The sequence below is a fragment of the Pangasianodon hypophthalmus genome, chromosome 13 (genome assembly GCF_027358585.1).
Source record: "Pangasianodon hypophthalmus isolate fPanHyp1 chromosome 13, fPanHyp1.pri, whole genome shotgun sequence".
NCBI lineage: Eukaryota > Metazoa > Chordata > Actinopteri > Siluriformes > Pangasiidae > Pangasianodon > Pangasianodon hypophthalmus.
The window spans coordinates 21,929,878-21,954,862 of NC_069722.1; the positions used below are offsets into that span (position 1 = coordinate 21,929,878).

The 24,985-nt window shown below is 36.8% G+C and overlaps 6 gene segments (V, D, J or C); all 6 read left to right on the forward strand.

Annotated features, from left to right (window-relative positions):
* Positions 1-3,953: 3,953 nt before the first annotated feature.
* Positions 3,954-4,585, forward strand: LOC128319812 (immunoglobulin heavy variable 2-26-like). The segment is given in 2 exon segments: positions 3,954-4,066; positions 4,150-4,585. Coding segments are annotated over 2 exon segments (369 nt in total).
* Positions 4,586-5,800: 1,215 nt separating this feature from the next.
* Positions 5,801-7,387, forward strand: LOC128319814 (immunoglobulin heavy variable 3-7-like). The segment is given in 2 exon segments: positions 5,801-5,922; positions 6,036-7,387. Coding segments are annotated over 2 exon segments (366 nt in total).
* A 1,872-nt stretch (positions 7,388-9,259) lies between these two features.
* Positions 9,260-9,982, forward strand: LOC117598787 (Ig heavy chain V region 914-like). The segment is given in 2 exon segments: positions 9,260-9,330; positions 9,444-9,982. Coding segments are annotated over 2 exon segments (351 nt in total).
* Positions 9,983-15,761: 5,779 nt separating this feature from the next.
* On the forward strand, positions 15,762-16,704 carry LOC117598799 (immunoglobulin heavy variable 3-53-like). The segment is given in 2 exon segments: positions 15,762-16,263; positions 16,370-16,704. Coding segments are annotated over 2 exon segments (360 nt in total).
* Positions 16,705-17,907: 1,203 nt separating this feature from the next.
* LOC117598942 (Ig heavy chain V region 5A-like) lies at positions 17,908-18,372 on the forward strand. The segment is given in 2 exon segments: positions 17,908-17,959; positions 18,062-18,372. Coding segments are annotated over 2 exon segments (351 nt in total).
* A 4,145-nt stretch (positions 18,373-22,517) lies between these two features.
* LOC128319766 (immunoglobulin heavy variable 3-53-like) lies at positions 22,518-23,185 on the forward strand. The segment is given in 2 exon segments: positions 22,518-22,708; positions 22,815-23,185. Coding segments are annotated over 2 exon segments (411 nt in total).
* Positions 23,186-24,985: the final 1,800 nt, after the last annotated feature.

Here is a 24,985-nt window from a genome sequence, read left to right on the forward strand (position 1 = left end):
TTGAAGACATTTGATGATGTTCTATTGCTGTTATTCACAGGTGGTGTTGGCGAGGTGGAGCTCACTCAGTCAGCCTCTGTGCTCGTGAAACCTGGAGAGTCCTTCTCCATCTCTTGTAAAGTCTCAGAGTCGAGTTATTGTATTCACTGGATACGACAACCTGCTGGGAAAGCACTGGAATGGCTCGGATATCTGTGTGATGGTGGTAGCACTAATCTCAAAGACACAATGAAGAGCAAGATCAGTTTCAGCCAGGACACATCCAGCAGCACAGTTTATTTAAGAGGACAAAACTTTCAGACTGAGGACACGGCTGTGTATTACTGCGCCAGAGACACAGCACTACAAACTCACTGCAGCCCTGTAAAAAACATCCCTGTTCATGTTCATCTCTCTGCAGTACACTTGTCCCCAGGGACGCCTGCTATAAATGAGCTAGCAGGGCTAAGACCCCTCTGTATTTCAAAGATAAAAGCACATCAACATAATCTTTCATCTTTGGCCTCAACATCAATCCATTCCAAAGCTTTTCTGCAGGTTGCTGAATCTGAGCTGTGTAAAGTGGATGTTGGTATCAGTGATAGAAGCTCCACACACTCAGCTCAGTACAAAACACACATCTGCAAGAACAGAAGCAAAGTGTAAATGTTTTTGCTCCTGTAGAGGGCAGTGGTTCACTTCTACTGAGGTAAAAGTCACGAAACTTGCTTTTAAAGGAAGCATTTTCTGAAATGAGAAAAGACACAAGTATTATCTCTCAGAACTAGGAGCAGAAGCATCCTCTAAATAACAACAGCAGTAACACACCCAACATATCAATTCAGACAAGATGTAAATTATAACCTATATAGACTTTGCCTAAAAACATCGAATCATATTTAAACATTTACATTAAGCATTCCCATGTTAAATAAAACAGTGTTCAGTTGCTAATTGAAGTAAAGCATTATTTATTCATTATATAAAATATGTTCATTAATAATGAACAATCATCTCTAAAGTGAAGGAAATTCCTAAACTACAAGAACTTTGAAGGTTACTTGCATGTACACCAATTATTAAAAACAGCCACTAATCTGAACTGGCGAACTGTAAAATGTGACATCGCTCTCAACCTTGGCACATGCAAAATCAGCCCCTGGATGTTCATATTATAGACCTGACTCTATTGGGTAAAAGGATGTCTATGCAAATCCATCCTCTTATTATTTGCTCTGCATAAAAATCAGCTTGTTGCTCAGCTAAAGCTCATATCACTCACCTGAATTACAGAACTTCCAACCATCACAGAGTTTGATTATGGGGCTAAGCGTCATTCAGCAGTGCATTTTTATACTCATGTTAACACAAGGTATCTGAGACTTCTTTATATGTTTTCCACTGAGTGTATGATTGAATGCATTAATGATTATTTTTGATTGTTTTATCTGGCAGGTTTTTGCAGTGCTGAGATCAGACTGGACCAGTCTCCTGCTGTGGTAAAGAGACCTGGAGAAACTGTGAAGATCTCTTGTAAAATCAGTGGATATTCAATGACAAGCTACAACATACACTGGATACGACAGAAACCAGGGAAAGCTCTGGAATGGATTGGTAGGATGAACGCTGGCTCAAATCAAGCAACATATGCAGAGTCTGTGAAAAACCAGCTCATCTTTACAGAAGACGTCCCAGCAAGCACACAGTACTTAGAGGCCAAGAGTCTGAGGACAGAGGACACTGCGGTTTATTACTGCGCCCGAGAAGCCACAGTGACTGAAGCTGAGGAAGCAGCTGTACAAAAACCACACACACATTTAATCACACAGCATTTTACTGAACAAGTCATTACTGTTGTCATTTATGCAAAGGATGAATATATTCTGTCTCTTTTACTATGGTTAATAAACTGCTCAATTACATCTTGTTTACACTTGTTTATATTACAAACCAGAGACTTTGAATGAATAAATTTGTATTATACATTGTAATGTTTTCTTGAATTTTAAGGATATAAAGTGTTACTGCAGCATTCAGAATCTCTAAAGGCCAGATGATATCATTTCTGATCACACATAATGTCTGTATCTGTATACTGTAAGTTTGGCTTTAACAGCTTTAATGAGCTTCATGTTCCAGTTCTCTAAATTACTCTGTAATTAAATTAAATATGTATTTGTTCCAAACAAGTATTTAGTTTTTGTTTGAACAAAAGTTATGAAACAAGTATACAATGTGAAAGCTTTACACATTCACATACACACGCTGAGCCTCTAGAGGGAAAGATAAACTCCAGACTGTATTATACATGCTTGAAAAAAAAGAAACAAAAAACATTAAATATGGAAAATATGACTCAATTTAAAACAACTTTTTAGTCTTTGAAGGGTCATGTTACATCCACAGCACACTTTTAATTCCAAAAATTATACACCACGACTTCATTTGATTTCACTCCCAGAATGAGCCAGTCATATTCTCAATGGACAGAAAAATATTTTATGTAACTATATTTTTGCATCACTAATATCAAGTGACCTACATTTTTCCTCCCATATACAACGCATTTTTCTTGAACTGATCATGTTTTACCTGAATATCAGAATGTTTCTTATAGTCTATAACTCCTCTAGGGGCTGGACATGCAAATGACACTTTCCCTTTATAAGCACAGACTCCAGCTGCATTATTTCCACTGAGTTTAGACTTTTTTCAGGAAGAGCCATGCAACCACAAATCATTTACTGTTTTATTTTGACATTATTGACCATAACCCGTGAGTAACAGCTTATTTATGCATGTAATACTGATATATATTGTGTGATTATGTAGGACTATGAAATGATTAAATGTATTTGACAGGTTGCGGATGTCAGACACTGACCGAGTCTGAGCCGGTGGTCATTAAACCTGGAGGATCTCATCAACTCACCTGTACCTACTCTGGGATTAGTGATAGCAGTGCAGATATATCCTGGATTAGACAGGCTCAAGGAAAAGGCCTTGAGTGGACCTCATTCATTTCTGCTCCGAGTGGTAGCACTAAACTATACTCTCAGTCTGTTCAGGGAAGATTCACCATCTCCAGAGACAACAGCAAGAAGCAGGTGTATCTGCACATGAGCAGCCTGAAGACTGAAGACACAGCTGTGTATTACTGTGCTCGGGGAACACGCTGACACAAACAGCTGCAGTGCTGTACAAAACCCTCACATTCACTTACAGCTTCATTTATTTTAAGTGAAGCTCAAATATTCACATGTTATAAATTTCATTCAGATGATAAATATGGTGTGTGCTGTTCAGATGGATTCTGGGATTTGTGAATTTATCAATTACATCTGGTTCAGCCCAGACTGTAGATTCATGCAGCCTATCAGTGACAGTGGTGTCAGGTGATTCCACAGAGTGACACGCCCCCTAAACTTGATCTCCGTAACACGTCTTCAGTAGTGACTGAGAAGGTGGATGTGAACATCTAACCTAGAATCTCATCAACATGAAATCAGCAATTCCTCTCTGTATCAGTTAAAGCCTGTAGAGGGCAGTCTATACCAGAATGAAAATGATTTGACTGGGGCATTTTCTATTGCACAGTTTGATTATAATGTTAAATGTTGAGCCCAGTTTTAATGCCACCAATAAAAAGATTTAGCTACACGCTGTTCTGAAATCACTGTACGTCATGATACAGAGCTGATAATGACATAAAGGATTGTTTTTCTAATTATTATTATTTTTATGTATTATGGCAAAGATTCAGTGTAATTTTGACTATAAATATAATAATAAGAAATAATTACATTATTTATTTGTGTAAATATAAAAACAAATTAAATAATTTAACACAAAACATTCATATTATTAGTTATAATGATGTTAAATAGAGACAAAATGGGAAGAGACTGTGATGAACAGCTGCAGAGCTGCACTCAACACAGCTTCTCTGGAATATTTATGCAAATCTCCATCTCCTCTTGTAATATTAGCACCGTGCTTATCTAGAGAGGAAGCGCTTCTCATTAGTCCTCCTTCAACACAAACATGTTTGCTTCAGCTCCACTGCTGCTGCTGGCTCTCGCCCCCTGTGAGTGTTTGGATTTAAGCTTTATTAGTTCATCTGATCCTTTCAGTTCAACATGTCAACCTTTTCTTTTTCTCTTTTCACAGATGTGTTCTGTGCTACTGAGCTCATCCAGCCAGACTCAGTGCTTATAAAGCCAGGAGAGACTTTAACCATCACCTGTAGAGTGTCTGGAGCTTCTATCACTGATAGCAGCAGCCACCGTGGAACAGCTTGGATTCGACAACCTGCAGGAAAAGCTCTGGAATGGATCAATTTAATTTTCTACGATGGGGATATTCGTCAGAAAGATTCCCTTAAAGACAAGTTTGTCATCTCTCGAGACACTTCCAGTAACACTGTGACCTTACAGGGACAGAACATGCAGACTGAAGACACAGCTGTGTATTACTGCGCTCGTGTTGCACACTGACACAACAAGCTGCAGCGCTGCACAAAAACATCATCTTCATCACAATTCAGTTCTGTATTTAAATAATAAGCACATTTAACTGATTAACTAATCCCCACATTACAGACACTTCAACCCAAACATTTAGATCATTTAATCATTTAACAAAAACTAATACAAAAGTTTACTCAGTTCATAGTTATTATTAATAATATATTATTCATCTTATTTATCTTTTTAAATGAAATGCATCTGAATGTCCAGTTAACATTCCACTTGCTTCACATGTTTGAAAGCAGTTTGTAACTTCATACTGTATAACTGAATTTGAATAGCAGTCATAGTAATTGGCTTTGAAATTAAATGATATCTCTGATGCCAAAAAAAATGTTGTTTCTTAATGACTAATTTCTGATGTTGATTTATTACACAACACATAAGAGAGAGGTATTAGAGGAATAAAACACTTCAGCACATGCTACTGTAGGAAAATAAATAACTTTAAGTGGGAATAATAACACCGCTTCAAGTGACACAGCATCCCACCACCCTGCCCTTGATTATTTTCCTATAACAGCATGCCCCCAAGTGGTTTATTCCTTACTGAATCTGTCACTGAGCTCCTCTGCTTCTGTGCTATTTGTGATAAAGGTCCAAGTGTTCGTGTATTTTTTCAGAAATATGCAACAGCAGTTTATTATGAATATAGGACCTAGTTACTGTAGTTTTATGGCTTGAGAGGGCAGTCTGTGTAAACTAAACCATCTCTAACTGCTCATTAATACACATTCAGCTTCTCTCTCCTCACAGACTGCAATGATTCAGCATCATCTCACTCACATTAAACAACTGAAAGATAATCGCTCTTTGTTGCGAACATTATCATAGTATTATTGTGTTTTTCATTACACTTCTCTGCAAAGAATAATAAATAACTCTAAATGCTTTAAATTATATCCTCATTCAAGAAGCTTTAAGAACAGAAAAGTTATTGGCATGAGCTCCTGACTGAATGAATCAGTGATGTTTTGTGACCTGCATTATTTCTGGAACTACATTCAGTTTCTATTCGATACAGTTTCTGAAATATTTGTGTTGTTCAGTGATTACCAGTGATCTGAAAACTTCATGTTCTTCTGGGTGTTACAGTGATACACAGTGACGTACTAAAAGGACATGATATCTAATGAGTAAAGAGCAGTTATGGGCTTGACAGCATGAAACACAGCTGGAGTCTTACAGTGAGCTTTTTCTCTTCATGGCTATTCCTCTGGGAATCGTTTTATGTCTCTAGTGGGCGTGCCATGCAAACCAAAACCTGTATTTGAACCATTTATGCTGATATACATTCAGCTAAACAACACACCAGCAGTTTGTGTTCATTTACAGCAACAGTGATCATTTTAATTCTTTGAGATGGGACTAGGCAGAGTTTTGAGTTACTTTACTCTAGCAATCTTCATTCAATGTTAGTATTATTATTTATTTCATATTTTTTTTAAAAAATTCTTTATTTCATTCATTCATTCTTTTTTTTTTTTTTTGCTTTAACACCTATCTTTGTGTATTCTTCTGTTTCAGATTCCTGCAGTCAGACACTGATCGAGTCAGAATCAGTCATCATCAAACCTGATCAGTCTCATAAACTGACCTGCACAGCATCTGGATTGGACTTTAGTAGCTACTGGATGGCTTGGATCAGACAGGCTCCTGGAAAGGGACTAGAATTTGTTGCAAATATAAGATATGACAGTGGTAGCATGTACTACTCCAGTGCAGTTAAAGGCCGCTTTACCATCTCCAGAGACAACAGTAAGCTGCAGGTGTATCTGCACATGAACAGCGTGAGGACAGAAGACACAGCTGTGTATTACTGCGCCCGACACACACAGTGATACTTCTCCTTAGACATCAGTACAAAAACCATGACAAGCTCACATTTTCATAAGCAGTGTATTCATGGAGCTCAAAGAACCAAAATGTTTTGACTTTTACTGCATGTGGCTTATTGTGAACATTGTCTGGACATTTATGCTGGTATAAGATTACTTAGGTCAGAGTCAGTTCTGAATATATATATATATATGGTACAGAGGGTAATGTTGCCACCTCACAGCTTCAGGGCCCTCGGTTTGATCCTGGTCATACAAAATGCTTCACATTATAATTCTTACTTTTTTTACTTAGTACTTTAGTTCTATTTGAGTTTTTTTTAACAAGTTGCTTTAAAATAACTTCTTTTAGATCTGAGTATTTTGAAAACTGGACCTTTGTGCCTCTAGAGGGCAGTCTGTGCAAACTCAACCATCTCAGTCTGTTGCTATCTGCACTTTTAGGCCCCGTCTCTTTTCACAGGCTGCTATGACTGCATCCAGCACCATGACTCTCAGATTAAACTCCAGGAAGATAATTGCTTGTTGTTGCTTATATCATTACTTTTGCAGAGTCTTGTGAGACAAAATATAATTAAATAAATGCAATGCTATTCCTTTTTATCTTCATACTACATTCATTCTTTATCCAATCAGAATGAGTCAGAGATGATGTGTGGTCTACATTATTTCTGTAACCATATTAATTAATCAAAAAACATTAATGTCTTTCTGTATAGTTCTGTGCTATAGAAGCAGATATGGTAATGGGGCAAAATAGCTCTTAAAGGCTTAATTGTAAAACACAGCTCGAGTCTTGCTATAAACATTTGCCCTTTAATGGCTATTTCTGTAATGTTTTTATACCTCTATTTCTAATGCAGATTAAGGGCCATGTTTAAACCACATATGCTGATATATTCAGGAAATGTATTCATTTAGAGAAGGTGCTATTTTTATTCCTTGAGATGCATCTGAGGAGAGTTTTGAGCTGATGTTGCTGCATCACTGAGCATTCATTTTTGGTTTCACTCTTTATTAAATTTATTCTAAACATAAAAATGTGCTTTTATATAAGTATATATATTTATATTTATAAAAGTATAAGACCTGTCTCTGAATGTTTTTGCATTTCAGATTCATGCAGTCAGACACTGATTGAAGCAGATACAGTGACCATCAAAGCTGGTGAATCACACACCCTGACCTGTACAGCCTCTGGATTTGATTTTAGTAGCTCTTGGATGGCTTGGGTCAGACATGTGCCTGGAAAAGGGCTGGAATTAATGGCTGCTTCACCATCTTCAGAAACAACAGTAAGATGCAGGAGTATCTGCACATGAACAGAGTGAAGACAGAAGACACTGCAGTGTATTACAGCACTAGAGAAGCACAGAGACACATGAGGTTGCAGAGCTGTACACAAACCCCTTCATAATATGGAAGCATATCTTTTTTTTTATCCTAGTCACTATAGAACATATTTATAAGGAAAACCTTTTTCCAAATATTAAAAGTAGAAAGACACTCCACATGACAGCTTTCTCTAAAATACTTAACAAAAAGCATTTATCTGTTAGTAACACAGTTAGAGTGGCCATGTGGGAGAACTCAGTTACCCAGAATTCTCCAGGCTGATTAACTTGGATTGCCTGCAGCTGCCAGGCAGGTTACTTAAGGCCAGCCTTCAACACAGCCCTTTGTCACACCTTTGTAGAGGGGTGACTGGTATGGTATGTCAGGGCTTTGCTAGAGGAAAAGGAAAAAGAAACAGGAGATAAGAATAAAAGAGGATTAGAAAAGAAACTGCAAAGAAAAGCAGAAAGAAAATGGAACAAAGGAGGGACAAGAGATGTTTAAGGCATGGCCAAGAAAAGAGAATGAAACTAAGACAAAGATACAAGATACAATTGAAAAGTGCACAAAACACACCCAGACCCTTCCCTAAACCTTCATCTTATCTATATATAAACTCTGCTTGCCCATTTATCTCTAAGCAAGCAGGGGTTTTTCACTCTGCAACTGGTTCCACACTGAACTGTCCTGTAACAATAACAGCACGTCCCAAAGTGTTTTATTCCTCTATCACACTGTTTTGGGAATAACTACATTTTTTAAATTAATTCAAGACTTGTGTTATAGCAGTATCAACAGTTGGTCCCTCACCAGCCTCTCTCTTTTTCTCTCTCATGAAGTTGCAGCTTATGTTACTGAGAAACCACAAAGCCTTCCATTCTCAAGACTTTCTGAAAACTTAGTTACAGCTTTACCTCTGACTGATACAAAGTCCTGACACTGGAGACTCCTTCCATGAATGCTAAACAAACATCTCTTCATAGAAATTCTCACCATATCAACAGTTACACACATTTTTATGAATCTGTTTATGTGGAGTGCCATACAGTTATAAACCTTGCAGCCAGCACTACTGCCAGAGCTGCTGTTCTAGAAAATGAATCCACACCTTCTGACCAATCAGAACTGAGAATTCAACAGCACTGTGGTTTAAGAGACTTTAATCATCAGCTCATTCAGTGTGTCTGACGGTACAGAACACAACTGTAATAAAATGTAAAGCACAAGGTTTTAAAACAATTTAGGCTCTTTAACTGAATGAAGGACACTAGGGAAGAATACAGAGTAGACAGAAACTGGTCAAAAACACTGAGTGACAAGAAAACAAATACAAAATTCATAAGTATTGCAGTTTGTTTACTTCCAGGCTTCACAGAGCGTTGGCCTTGAACTTGGTCCTCCTGCAGCTCTGTCCGTGTCACATCTCTCCCTAGTGGAGTGTGGAGTGTGACCCTGAACAGCCTGTGGTTGAGAATTTAATGCCTCTGAGTGGTCATAGACACGACACACCCTATTTAAATAGAGTCGGGTATATAAAGAATGTTTTTGGCTGTGTTAGTTATTCATTTACTCTCTGATAACTACTCTGTGGAGCAGAAATTGCAGAAGGATGATTTTAGGATATTGTATTGTATTGGTGTTAATTTCATGTAAGTTCCTGATATCAGGTTTATTACTAGGAACCTCAAACATTTTCTCTTGATTGTCAGAAAATTATAATTATTTCTTTATTAATTAATTTGCTTTTATCTTTTTCTGCCAGATTCTTATGGACAGTCCCTGACCTCCTCTGCTTCTGTGGTGAAGAGACCTGGAGAGTCAGTCACTCTGTCCTGTACTGTCTCCGGATTCTCACTGAGCAGCTACTACATGCACTGGATCCGTCAGAAACCAGGAAAAGGACTGGAGTGGATCGGGCGCATTGACAGAGGCACTAGCACAACATTCGCTCAGTCTCTGCAGGGCCAGTTCTCCATCACTAAAGACACCAATAAAAACATGCTGTACCTAGAAGTGAAGAGTCTGAAAGCTGAAGACCCGGCTGTTTATTACTGTGCACGACACTCACACTGACACAACAGACTCCAGAGCTGTACAAAAACTTACACAAGCACGTCCTCATGAGCTGTAAATATTCCCTCAGCAGGAAGCTGAACCCCAGACACATTTATTATAAACAACATCCATTCATTTTAGTGCTCAGTTTTATTTCCCCTTTTGTCTTACTCCATTAACAGTCAAAATTCCTCTGTAAAATTCTCTGCCTTTTCTTTTCATTATCTCTGGCTGGTTCTTAAAGCTGAAGACAAACATAAAAGCAAAATTAAGTAAAAAGCAAAGACATATAATTAAAGGTTTTATCATTTAATATTACTTCTAAAATAAAAAAAAAAAAACTCAAATTGTAACTCGGAAATATTTTTCCTAATTTATTCTTTTCCTCAAAAGCAACACTGAAAATATATTTCCATTAAATGTAATTCATTTACTTGATCCTTTAAGAACTTGTCTACACAGTTTAATGAATAAAATGTTTGGAGAAATGCTGTACTGTAGAAAGACTGCCATAATAACTGTTAAAAATCCATAACCCATACTACATGCAAATCTCCCCAACCTCAGACAGATATAAATACACTGCAAGTACACAGCAGTCTCTGTGTTTGGTCGAGTACAGCAGAGGAATCATGAGCTGGCCTTTTCTTCTTCTGATATCCTCTGTGTCCTGTGAGTAAACACGTCTCTCCACACCTTACTCACCTTTTATACGCTCCATATTTCAGTCTGAGTTGAAGTGAAGTGTGTTTAATAGCTTCTGTATGTTTTACCGCTCTCCTCTTCTCAGATGTGCATGGCATCAGTCTGACCTCGTCTCCTGCTGAGGTTAAACCTCACATATGTGTGATGTTTATTTTGAGTTGAAACTTAAAAGGTACAATTTATGGAAGTCCATCACATCCAATATACATAAATAAATATTAAATGATTATAGACAAGATGAAAGCATCATAAATAATAGAAGGATAGAAAAATCTATCAATCCATAACATTTCACTAGTAGCTTTTCATTATGTCCTCTGAGAGGCGCTCTTTCTCTTCTTACACACCATCTACCCAACATGTTGAGGTTAAAATGACTGAGAGATTAAAAGGACTGAGAGAGGACTGATGTCCTCCTGGGATTTCCATCAAAGCCATAAAATCTATTTACACATTGTTTAAAAACTAAGACATTACAGTGAAGTGAAGTGAAGTGAAGTGAAGTGACTTGTGGCCAAGTATGGTGACCCATACTAGGAATTTGTGCTCTGCATTTAACCCATCCAAGTGCACACACACAGTAGTGAACACAAACACACACACCGTGAACACATACCCGGAGCAGTGGGCAGCCTTTTTTGCTGCTGCGCCCGGGGAGCAGTTGGGGGTTCGGTTCCTTGCTCAAGGGTCTCACCTCAGTCGTGGTATTGAAGGTGGGAGAGAGCGCTGGTTATTCACTCCCCCCACCTACAATCCCTGCCGGACCCGAGACTCGAACCCACAACCTTCAGGTTCACCTTCGGGTTGCAAGTCAGAGTCTGTTATATCAGATCTATTATATCAGTGTCTCATTAAACCAGGCTGCATAATCCACACTGTTTTGATGTGAAATCCTAAACACTGTCAAACCCTCTATAAAATATTAGAGGTGTTCTCAGTTTATATGTTAACATTGTGGGAAATTGACCCAACTGAGTGTACTAGACAATGTTGCAATCAAGTTCAAACAAAAATACACACTGAAGTGGGCAGGAGAGGAATTAAAAAAAAAAAACAGTCCCAAACACACACCTCTAGTATAAATGATAGCCGGTCCTAACCCTAATTTTGGCCTTTATAAAACATGTTAGATAATACCAATATCCTCACCTCAGATACATTATCCAACTAAATATAGTATCTAATCCTTGTTGCCAATTTCTCTATATAAACAATTCCCTCTGTTATTGATATATGAATATCAAAAGTTGATAAAGAGGTTTCTATCATAGAAGACTAGATCTGTTCTATTATAAAGCCACATAATCTCCATAAGATGAATCTCCTCCTCATGATTTAAATACATTTTAAATACAGTCTCCTCATCAGCAGATAAGCAAATCCAAGCGTCAGGGCTGGATATCACTCTATTTATGTGATGTGATGGTCTCTGTTAAACTTTGGAGAACAGAGAAGACCCCAGTACAAACAACACACACCATGTTCTCTACATCTCTACTGCTCCTGCTGGCAGCTGCTTCCTGTGAGTGCTTTATCACATTCATTCATTTACTACAATAACAATAAATGTGCAGCAGATATTGTGTGAGATATCACCATGTGTTTTCCTCCACAGATGTGCATGGTGTGGAACTGACTCAGCCTGCTTCCATGACAGTCCAGCCAGGCCAGAGTCTCTCCATCCCCTGCAAGGTCTCATATTCACTTACGAGTTATAGTACAGGTTGGATCCGACAACCTGCAGGAAAAGCTCTGGAGTGGATTGGATACATCAATAGCGATGGGAGTACATATTACAGTGACAAACTGAAAAACAAGTTCAGCATCTCCAGAGACACTGCTACTAACACAATAACAATTCGAGGACAGAATCTGCAGACTGAAGACACAGCTGTGTATTACTGCGCAAGAGAGTCACAGTGACACAGAATAGTGGATTCCCCTTACAAAAACTTTGAGACATGTTAGAGACATCCTCTCAATGCAACTAATAAACCATCTCACTCACACTTACTTTCTTTCATTGGAATGAAGTTGTAATAGCTTGTGTTATAATTTAATAATTGTTATTTTTAAATGCAGTCATTTTTAAATAAAATGTATATTTATATATATATTTGAAACATTGTTCATTTTGAACCATTATTAATCCCTCCGTTTTACGGAATATTTAACCAGCAGTAGGAATAAATGTTTAATCAGTGGATTCAGGAATAATACAGCATGTTTCCAGCAGTGTGTTGTGTTTAACACACAGTCTGTTCTCATGGTTTGAGGTGCAATATTTAAAACAGCTGAAGGAGGCAGCAGAGCTCAACAAATACAGTGCAAAAAAAAGTGACTCCACAAACTGCATTCTCATGAGACTCTTTCAGTATCACTCATTATCAGAAACACATCTGGATTTTGTCTTTTTTTCTTTCACTATTTGCATGATTTATGATTTTTTTGTGGTTTCTTCTTAACTAGATTTACTCCCAATATGTAACAATTTAAAAAGCAAAATTAATGAAAAATTAATAAGAACAAAAAGAACAGAAAAAATACACTTCCTACCCTCTTTTATCTCCGTCATCAGCAGGATGATCTTAAACCTCTGCTGGATTTGAGTGTTTCACAGTAACACAGTAGATGATCATGTTGTTGTGTTGAAGGTTTAGTTGCTGTTCCCCTCTGTTACATCATCATGACACGTTTATTCCATCATGACGTCACAGACCAAAACTCTCTTCCATTTTAATGAGAGATTTTTAGCAGCAATGTTTAAATAAGGTTTTAAAATTTATTAATTCAATTCTCATTATATCTAATGAATGTAGAATGAATGCTTTTTCAACAGGGATTTAGCTCTTTACAAAAACTTTAACCCAGGTTTCAAGACTGTTGAAGGCTTTCAGTCAGTGATTATTGAACACATGCACCATCAAGACTATTGAAAATGAATCGTTGCCTTATTGCTTTGGAGCGTCACTCTGATGGATGGATGTCTTTGTAGGACACTACATTAATGCTGAGTCAGCACATACTGAGTTTCACTAGAACAAGGTCAGTGTTTAACTCTCTCCTGTACGGTCTCCTGGGTTTCACTTCCTGACTGGATAGAAGTGGAAAAGTGGAGAAGACTGGAAGAATTTGTTGCACTGGAGGAACAGGAGGTGTAGAGAAGTTTTAACTTTGATAGTGTAATAGCAAATACTTTATTCTTTAACATCAAACTACTGTTTTTCATCATCATAAGCTGAATTCATGTAACCATATATTTGTCTTCTAATTTCAGGTGTGTGTTTTCTTCTAGAAGTTTCTCTGTAATCTTGAGATGAGGACATGAGACTGATACTATTGCGAGAACATATTCTGGTGTCTACTTTTGATAAACGCTGACTAACAAGTAAGACATATCTGTTAACTGGTTCCACTTTAACTTCTCACTAGAAACAGTATAAAGAGCTGTTAGACAAAGACTGTTCTGAAGACGCTGTGGAAGTGTCTGTTCTTTCTTTCAGTCATTGATGATAAAGTAAGGTTGCTCATATGGTCTCATCACTTCATCTGATATCAGTATGGAGGAGAAGCCACAGCACAGGTTGGACAAATTAAAACAGTATAAGGACAGAAACTGAAGACGTAGTTGTGTATTATGGAACTACATCCTTCTGTTGTGTGAGGTTTCTCAGTAACATGACGTTATAATGTAAGGTTCCAAATTAAACATAAAAAATAATGAATAAGAATAGAATTTCCTGTTGTTGATGAATAAAAATAGCTGGCAAATTGCTGTGTGTGTTTTCTTAATATAAATTCACCTGAAAACACTTTATATTGCATAAACTCACTCAGTAACAACTGTCTTAAGCTTCTTACTTAGTAAAATATAAATGCAAACAGGACTGATAGATATGTCTAAAAATAGATAAGACACAATGTTCCAAATTGTGAACATATTTGTTAGAGAGATGGAGAGATTTTCTCATATAGAATAATCCATAACATTTCCCCTAAGATAAGGAGTGTGTCTATGCAAATGTCCTTCCCTGTTATATATTTAAGCAATGAAGACCAAGAGCTTTTACTTCTTCTGCTTCAACACACACCATGATCTCTACATCCCTACTGCTGCTGCTGCTGGCAGCCGTACACTGTAAGTGTTTTTCCATTTGACATATAATCCAGTTTTGGTTACTTATAGCTTTTTGCTTTTACAACATTAAAATAACTTTTCTTTAACAGGTGTTCACTGTGTTGAGCTGATCCAGACCGGATCCACAGTATTAACCCCTGGTCAGTCAATGACTATGACCTGTAAAGTATCTGGATATTCATTAACTGATAGCAGCTACTGTACAGGCTGGATACGACAACCTGCAGGACAAACTCTGGAGTGGATCGGATATATATGTGGTGGTGGTAGCACTTACTACAGTGAGAAACTGAAAAGCAGGTTTCAGGTTTCCAGAGACACGTCCAGCAGCACAGTAACATTAACAGGGCAGAAGATGCAGACTGAAGACACAGCTGTGTATTATTGCGCTCGTTACCTACACAGTGAGACAGAACAACAACATCCCTGTACAAAAACACCTCATACAGTGCAAATTATAACAGGATGTCCACAAGACACAACACGTATCTATCCAAGTCTAACTAAAAAAAAATTATTAATCTCCTAAATGACAAAAAAGAGCTTCAAGTTAGTTTTTTTAATAGATTGTAGTGTAGATTTTAAACCATAATTCTACATCTCTAACATTGCTGGACATTATACACACAATTATAATCTTGTGTATAATGTGCAGCATAATTATAATTATAATAGTGTAGTAGCTTTAGCCAACAATAATCACCTCAACAAATTAGAGTTTGTGTGATCATTTGTGAGAAAGTGTTGGAGCATTTTGACTTTTATGAGAGGTAGAATTTTTCCATTATCATGATCCCAATATCCTCAAGCACAGATAATAATTATCAGCCTAAATGTAGTATTTCATCCTTGTTGCGAATTTCACTGACACTTTAATATTTTATTGAAAATTATAATATATATTAAAGAGGCTTCTGTTTAATTAAAAAGCCAAATATCTGCCATAAGATGAATCTCCCCCTCATGATTTAAATATATTTTAAATACTGTCTGTGTGGAGTTTCATTTACTCCCTGTGTTAGTGCTGGTTTCCTCTGGGTTCTCCGTGTTCCTCCCACTTTCTAAAAACATACTGGTAGATAAACTGGATACAATGTGAATGCGTGAATAGTTTCCTGTGATAGAATGGTGTCCCATCCAGGTTGTATTCCTGCTTCACTCCCAGTATTTCCTAGAATAGTCTCCAGATCCACTGCAACCCTGACCAGGATAAAGTCTTTAGTGTAGATGAATGAAGGAATATTTCCTTCAAATGTTATGTGCTCTCCCAAACCACTGCTGTTGTCTTTTAGTGACAAATGTTTGACATTGATGGACGTCTATGCCCATATAATAAAGTCTATTAAGGATTATTTAACAAGCTAAACTTGTTTGAGACAAGTGAGTGATGATCATTTACAGTACTAAATCTAAATTAATTGTTCTGTCTTTAATTAATACAAAGCAAGTTAAGAACTAAAAAACATTTCCATTGTGATTATTAAAAGCTGTAGAAGACAGAAACCAGCAGGCTGTTTTGAATGGACCAGCATAACAATATGCAAATGCATATGCAAACCTTCCCCACTTACAGCTACATATAGAGAAATATCAGCCTCGGTCACTGTGGGCTCTGGAGAATTTAGCACTGCTTTTAGTTAAACGATGTTCCTTCCATTTTTGCTGCTGCTGGCAGCTTCATCCTGTGAGTTTCACTTCAGTAATGAACTCAGAGCTGATAGAATATTATTGCAGTTATAACCTACTGTACATACATTTTTGACTGAAATTGTGACATGTCTTTTTTTCAGATGTGGAATGTGCAGTAGAACTCACTCAGGTCACCTCAGTGATGTTAAAGCCAGGAGACTCTTTAACCCTCAGCTGTAAAGTATCCGGCTACTCTGTAACTGATAACAGCTACGCCACAGCTTGGATTCGACAACCTGCAGGCAAAACTCTGGAGTGGATAAACCACATTTGGGGTGGTGGAAATATTTATAATAAAGAGTCTCTAAAAAACAAGTTCAGTATTTCTAAAGACGGCTCCAGCAGCACGGTGACTCTGAGAGGACAGAATCTGCAGACAGAAGACACAGCTGTGTATTACTGCGCCCGCTACACACACTGATGCTTCTGCTTAGCTGTCAATACAAAAACACATGCATGCTGTAGTCACAAACTGACCCTCATAGTTTCATCATCAGTGTATTAGAACTAAGGAAACATTGAGACTAATACTGAACTCTATGACTTTCCTCTATATTTAAAATCTGTTTATGTGGAATGTCTACAATACAAGTCTTGTGTAAGTTGTTAATTAACACATTCTGTCTAATCAGATTCGAGAATTCAACAGTACTGTGGTCTAAGTGTATTTAATATATTTAAATTTCTGTGAAGCTTCTTTATTTTGCTCTTTAAATGACATTAGAGAAGCACACTTCACAGAGAGTGAAGAACAAACTCCATCATAAAGACACGGTTATAAATGACTTCATTTACCACTGATACTGTATCTGAGTGCTTTCTCTCTTTTAAACAAATACGTGGTGATACAAATGCTCCAATTAGGAATTCATACTTTCTTAATTTGCATCGCCGCTCCATGTGAGAAATTATTATTGACAGCAAGAACATTTTAATCTTTTTCTTTAAAATGACTCATTCTAGATGTGGATATTTTGAAAACTGGACCTTTGTGCCTCTAGAGGGCAGTCTGTACAAACTCAACCATCTCAATCTGTTGCTATCTGCACATTTAGGCAATCTCTCTCTCTCTCTTCACATTCTGCTATGACTGCATCCAGCACCATGACACTCAGATTAAACACAATTACATATCACATATTAGCAACCTGTGTAGTGTTGATCAGTAGATAAGGCTGTTTGTTATGGGGAACCTGATTTTATGGAAAATTCATGAATATTTAAATCAGCGAGACGATTGATTGTCTAATTTTATACAAATAAACCCCTACTTAAAATTTTCTATTTGAAATATGAATATATATGATGTTACAGTGTATAAACACATACTTTTTTCATTCAGAGATATTCTTATTAAAATGATTTAAGGGTTCATTAAAATATTAAGGGTTCTTGGTGCTTGGAATCCTTTCTGATAGTGAAACATTGTGTTGTAGGGTTCTACATAGAACCTTATAATCATCCACTCATCTACACACTGAGCAGCCTGTGGTTGTGGGTTTAATACATCCATAGTGGTCATGGACACTCCCTATTCAAATAGAGTCGGGTATAAACAGCATGTTCTTGGCTCTTCTAGTTTCCAGTGAGCTCTGTGATAGATAACACTCCCATACACTTTAAATCTGGGTGAAGCAGAACTCAGAGAAGGATGATTTTAGGACATTGTATTTTATTTGTACTAATTTCATGTAAGTTTATGTTTTTTATGTGATGATTATTAGGGAACTGAGCCATTCGGTCATTATAAGCATTATAACATAACAATACCTACTTCTACTCTTCTCTTCCAGATTCTTATGGACAGTCCCTGACCTCCTCTGCTTCTGTGGTGAAGAGACCTGGAGAGTCAGTCACTCTGTCCTGTACTGTCTCCGGATTCTCAATGAGCAGCAACTACATGCACTGGATCCGTCAGAAACCAGGAAAAGGACTGGAGTGGATCGCGCGCATTGACACTGGCTCTAGCACAACATTCTCTCAGTCTCTGCAGGGCCAGTTCTCCATCACTAAAGACACCAATAAAAACATGCTGTACCTAGAAGTGAAGAGTCTGAAAGCTGAAGACACGGCTGTTTATTACTGTGCAGGAGACTCACACTGACACAACAGACTCCAGAGCTGTACAAAAACTTACACAAGCACGTCCTCATGAGCTGTAAATATTCCCTCAGCAGGAAGCTGAACCCCAGACACATTTATTATAAACAACATCCATTCATTTTAGTGCTCAGTTTTATTTCCCCTTTTGTCTTACTCCATTAACAGTCAAAATTCCTGCCTTTTCTTTTCATTATCTCTGGCTGGTGCTTAAAGCTGAAGACAAACATGAATGGAAAATTAATTAAAAGCATAGACATTAAATGATAAAACATTTAATTACAGTACATTAATTCTTAAAAGAAAAAACTCAAATTTTGACTCAAATTTTTTTCCTAATTTATTCTTTTCTTTAAAAGCTACACTGAAAATATATTTCCATCAAATGTAATTAATTTACTTGATCCTTTAAGAACTTGTCTACACAGTTTAATGAATAAAATGTTTGGAGAAATGCTGTACTGTATAAAGACTGCCATAATAACTGTTAAAAATCCATAACCCATACTGCATGCAAATCTCCCCAACCTCAGACAGATATAAATACACTGCAAGTACACAGCAGTCTCTGTGTTTGGTCGAGTACAGCAGAGGAATCATGAGCTGGCCTCTTCTTCTTCTGATATCCTCTGTGTCCTGTGAGTAAACACGTCTCTCCACACCTTACTCACCTTTCATACGCTCCATATTTATTAGTTTATTAGTGTGCAAGACACACAGCTATACACCTCAGTGAGAGGACTGTACAAAAATTAAACCCCACATACAGTATGTGTGATGTTTATTTTGAGATCAAACTTAAAAGGTACAAATTCATCACATCCTATATACATAAATAAATATTAAATAATTATAGACAAGATAAAAGCATAATAAATAATAGATGGATAGAAAAATCTATCCATTCAAAAAATTTCACTAGTAGCTTTTCATTATGTCCTCTGAGAGGCGCTCTTTCTCTACTTACACACCATCTACCCAACATGTTGAGGTTAAAATGACTGAGAGATTAAAAGGACTGAGAGAGGACTGATGTCCTCCTGGGATTTCCATCAAAGCCATAAAATCTATTTACACCATTGTTTAAAAACTAAGACATTACAGATCTATTATATCAGTGTCTCATTAAACCAGGCTGCATAATCCACACTGTTTGATGAATTAGTAAGTAAATAATAGTAGTTCTTATATTTTGTGAATGTGTACATGTTTTTAATTTGCAGGAAATGTAGTTTGTCTTTAGCTCTGTTGCACCTTTGTGAAATCCTAAACACTGTCATGCAAATCAAACCGCCTATAAAATATTAGAGGTGTTCTCAGTTTATATGTTTATATTGTGGAAAATTGAGCCAACTGAGTGTATTAGACAATGTTGCAATCAAGTTCAAATAAAAATACACACTGAAGTGGGCAGGAGATGAATTAAATAACACCTTTAATACACACACCTCTAGTATGAATGCTAACTGTCCCTAATCCTAATTTTGGCCTTTATAAAACATGTTAGATAATACCAATATCCTCACCTCAGATATATTATCCACCTAAATTTAGTATCTAATCCTTGTTGCCAATTTCTCTATATGTACAATTCTCTCTGTTATTGATATATGAATTACAGAAGTTGGTAAAGAGGTTTCTATCTTAGAAGAGCAGATCTGTTCTATTACAAAGCCAAATATCCTCCATAAGATGAATCTCCTCCTCATGATTTAAATACATTTTAAATACATTCTCCTCCCATCATCAGCAGATAAGCAAATACAAGCGTCAGGGCTGGATATCACTCTATTTATGTGATGTGATGGTCTCTGTTAAACTTTGGAGAACAGAGAAGACCCCAGTACAAACAACACACACCATGTTCTCTACATCTCTACTGCTCCTGCTGGCAGCTGCTTCCTGTGAGTGCTTTATCACATTCATTCATTTACTACAATAACAATAAATGTGCAGCAGATATTGTGTGAGATATCACCATGTGTTTTCCTCCACAGATGTGCATGGTGTGGAACTGACTCAGCCTGCTTCCATGACAGTTCAGCCAGGCCAGAGTCTCTCCATCCCCTGCAAGGTTTCATATTCAGTTACGAGTTATGGTACAGGTTGGATCCGACAACCTGCAGGAAAAGCTCTGGAGTGGATTGGACGCATTGATAGCAGTGGGAGTACAGGTTACAGTGACAAACTGAAAAATAAGTTCAGCATCTCCAGAGACACTGCTACTAACACAATAACAATTCGAGGACAGAATCTGCAAACTGAAGACACAGCTGTGTATTACTGCGCAAGAGAGTCACAGTGACACAGAATAGTGGATTCCCCTTACAAAAACTTTCAGACATGTTAGAGACATCCTCACAATGCAACTAATAAACCATCTTTTACTTTTTATCCAGTGGAATGAAGTTTTAATAGTTTCTGTCACTTTTAAACACACAAACAGTTGATTTTAAATTAAAAAGTAACTTCTTTTAAAGAGTGTTCTTTTTGAACCATTATTAATCCCTTCATTTACAGAGTATTTAATCAACAGTTGGAATAAAAGGTTTAATAATATAATTCAGCTTCTTTGAATGATTTCAACAAGGATTTAGCTCATTAATAAAATAGAATAATATAATGTAGCTTCTTTAACAGCATTTGCCTTTTATTATTAACACCATCGTGAAAGTCTTTCATTAACATACATTCTGTAGTATTTCCTACACTAGATCAGAGACAGGCTCAACTCTGATATCTATTAAAAGCTTGCCAATTAAAGTATTAGTGTTGAGTAATACATTGTATCACGAGGTCTCATCCATGGTATAATGAGAATAATGTAGGATAAACTATTACACACAATTAAAGAAGAACAGACAGCTGCATTTCTATATTTTTAAGTGGTTCAAATCCATAATGTCCACGTTGATTCCTCCACTGTGTGTTTCCTCTAAATAACAAACATGGTAAATAGAAAAGGTTATGGTCAAACCAACAAAACACTAAAAGTGCAGTTCTGTTGTCTGTCCTTTTGAGTAATTTATACTTTGATTAGACAATGTGTAATTAGTATAACTACTTTTAGTTTCTCCTCTAAAGGCATTTTGGGGAAAAAAGGAACTTAAAGTAAATAATCCAGAAATCTATTCTCTGACATCAAGTAATTAATGAACAGCCAGAGAAAAATAGTGCAGTCGTTTCTAGATCTCTAAATAAAAAGAGTGTATCTTATAAAGGATTTGTCTGAGCCAATTGTTAAAATCAGATTAATTCACTTCGACATTAATGTTGAGTTAGCACATACTGAGTTTCACTAGAACAAGGTCAGTGTTTAACTCTCTCCTGTATGGTCTCCTGGGTTTCACTTCCTGACTGGATAGAAGTGGAAAAGTGGAGAAGACTGGAAGAATTTGTTGCACTGGAGGAACAGGAGGTGTAGAGAAGTTTTAACTTTGATAGTGTAATAGCAAATACTTTATTCTTTAACATGAAACTACCGTTTTTCATCATCATAAGCCTAATAAGCCTAAATAAGACTGATACTATTGCGAGAACATATTCCGGTGTCTACTTTTGATAAACGCTGACTAACAAGTAAGACATATCTGTTATCTGATCAAACTGTTATCGGTTTGATCCTGAGATTGGGTTACTGTCTGTGTGGAGTTTCATCTACTCCCTGTGTTAGTGCTGGTTTCCTCTGGGTTCTCCGTGTTCCTCCCACTGTCTAAAGACATACTGGTAGATAAATTGGATACAATGTGAATGTGTGTGTGTGAATGGTGTCCTGTGATAGAATGGTGTCCCATCCAGGCTGTATTCCCGCATCACTCCCAGTGTTTCCTAGAATAGTCTCCAGATCCACTGCAACCCTGACCAGGATAAAGTCTTTATTGTAGATGAATGAAGGAATATTTCCTTCAAATGTTATGTGCTCTCCCAAACCACTGCTGTTGTCTTTTTGTGACAAATGTTTGACACTGATGGACGTCTATGCCCATATAATAAAGTCTATTAAGGATTATTTAACAAGCTAAACTTTTTTGAGACAAGTGAGTGATGATCATTTACAGTACTAAATCTAAATTAATTGTTCTGTCTTTAATTAATACAAAGCAAGTTAAGAACTAAAAACATTTCCATTGTGATTATTAAAAGCTGTAGATGACAGAAACCAGCAGGCTGTTTTGAATGGACCAGCATAACAATATGCAAATGCATATGCAAACCTTCCCCACTTACAGCTACATATAGAGAAATATCAGCCTCGGTCACTGTGGGCTCTGGAGAATTTAGCACTGCTTTTAGTTAAACGATGTTCCTTCCATTTTTGCTGCTGCTGGCAGCTTCATCCTGTGAGTTTCACTTCAGTAATGAACTCAGAGCTGATAGCAGATTATTGCACTTATAACCTACTGTACATACATTTTTGACTGAAATTGTGACATGTCTTTTTTTCAGATGTGGAATGTGCAGTAGAACTCACTCAGGTCACCTCAGTGATGTTAAAGCCAGGAGACTCTTTAACCCTCAGCTGTAAAGTATCCGGCTACTCTGTAACTGATAACAGCTACATGACAGCTTGGATTCGACAACCTGCAGGGAAAACTCTGGAGTGGATAAACCACATTTGGGGTGGTGGAAGTGGTTATAAAGTTTCTCTAAAAAACAAGTTCAGTATTTCTAAAGACGACTCCAGCAACACGGTGACTCTGAGAGGACAGAATCTGCAGACAGAAGACACAGCTGTGTATTACTGCGCTCGTAATCCACACAGTGAGACAGATCAACAACTTCCCTGTACAAAAACACCTCATACAGAAAACTCTTAAGGGCAGTGAAACAGTATCAGTATGTTCACTGTTTCATGCATAGTGTATTGTATTGCTATTGTGCATAAGAACAATCAGAGGATGGAGTAAATAATCCAGAAATCTATTTTGTGATGTCAAATTTTTCTGTCATCAAGAAAATGAGAAAAAGTAATGCAGTCATTTGTAAATCTCTAAATAAAATGTATATCTTATAGTGGATTTGTTGGTCAAATTCCCACAGAAGACCACAAACAAAACAAAACAAAAAATTATTAACATTTACAAAACCATTGCTGGCTGTTGAAGACTTCCAATCAGTGATTATTGAATCCATACACCATCAAGACTACTGAATACTTCAAGAGAGAAAATAGAGTCACATTAGGGACAGACTGATAGAGGATAGCTGCTATAATGTAAGAGATAACAGAAACGAACTTGTTTCACAGATGTTCCTCAATATTAAATGTACATATTTAATGGATACATAGATACAACATATGTGTTGTTAATTAATAAATACATTAATCAAATTCATTAATTTTTAAAAATTTTAATCTTTAGCAAATTGATGTGGAATAAGAGGAATAAAACACACATGCTTTTATATTGTTAAAATATTCACCTTGGGCGTGACAGCAGTAACTCTGCTTCATCTCACCACCCCATCACTGATTATTTTTCTGTAACTGCACACTCTGTTGTGTTTTATTCCTTACCTAATGTGCTTATATTCTAGCGTGATTTCTTAATATAAGTTCACCTGAAAACATGTAATAGCTGTGTATTACTGCACTCGTTACCCACACAGTGAGACACATCAACAACATCCCTGTACAAAACACCTTGTACAAAGTCCTATTTGAACTTCTGAATGAAAAAATGTGTACATTATAACAGAATTATCACAAGCACAACAGTTTCCCATCCAAGTCTAAACGAAAAAAAAAACAAAAAAAACTCACCCAAATGACACCTAATAGTTTAAATTCAGTTATATGTTTGAATAATTTTTACTACAGACTTTAAGCAGTTTGCCAACAAAACCATAATCTCCAACGTTGCTACACATTCTACACACACAGTCAAAAGTCTGCTACTGGATTTTATGTTTTATGGTGTGATTTTACCAACTTAAAGTTGATTTTTTTTTCTATAACAGCTCATCCTGATGTGTTTTATTCCTCTTATACCTCAGCAGTGTGCTGACAGTTACAATGCTTTATTGTTTAATGAATGACACATCATACATTTTATCAATGTATAATCACATTTAATGTTATGGAGGATTCAAAAGATAAAATCCTGGTATCAGTTACATTATAACAGCTATTAACAGTCATTCACTAAATGCAAACGTCTCTGTCGTGAACACTTTTCAGTGGCAGAAATCTTGCTTACATTATTTTCCTCTGAATGTTACAAAATGTAGACACTGGATTCAAGCAGCCTATCAGCCTATCAGTGACAGTGTTGTCAGGTGATTCCACAGAGTGACACGCCCCCTAAACTTGATCTCCGTAACACGTCTTCAGTAGTGACTGAGAAGGTGGATGTGAACATCTAACCTAGAATCTCATCAACATGAAATCAGCAATTCCTCTCTGTATCAGTTAAAGCCTGTAGAGGGCAGTCTATACCAGAATGAAAATGATTTGACTGGGGCATTTTCTATTGCACAGTTTGATTATAATGTTAAATGTTGAGCCCAGTTTTAATGTCACCAATAAAAAGCTTTAGCTACATGCTGTTCTGAAATCACTGCAATATTTCACTGTGTGAGAGTGACAAATATGGAAGCAGTTATTCACAGCAGGT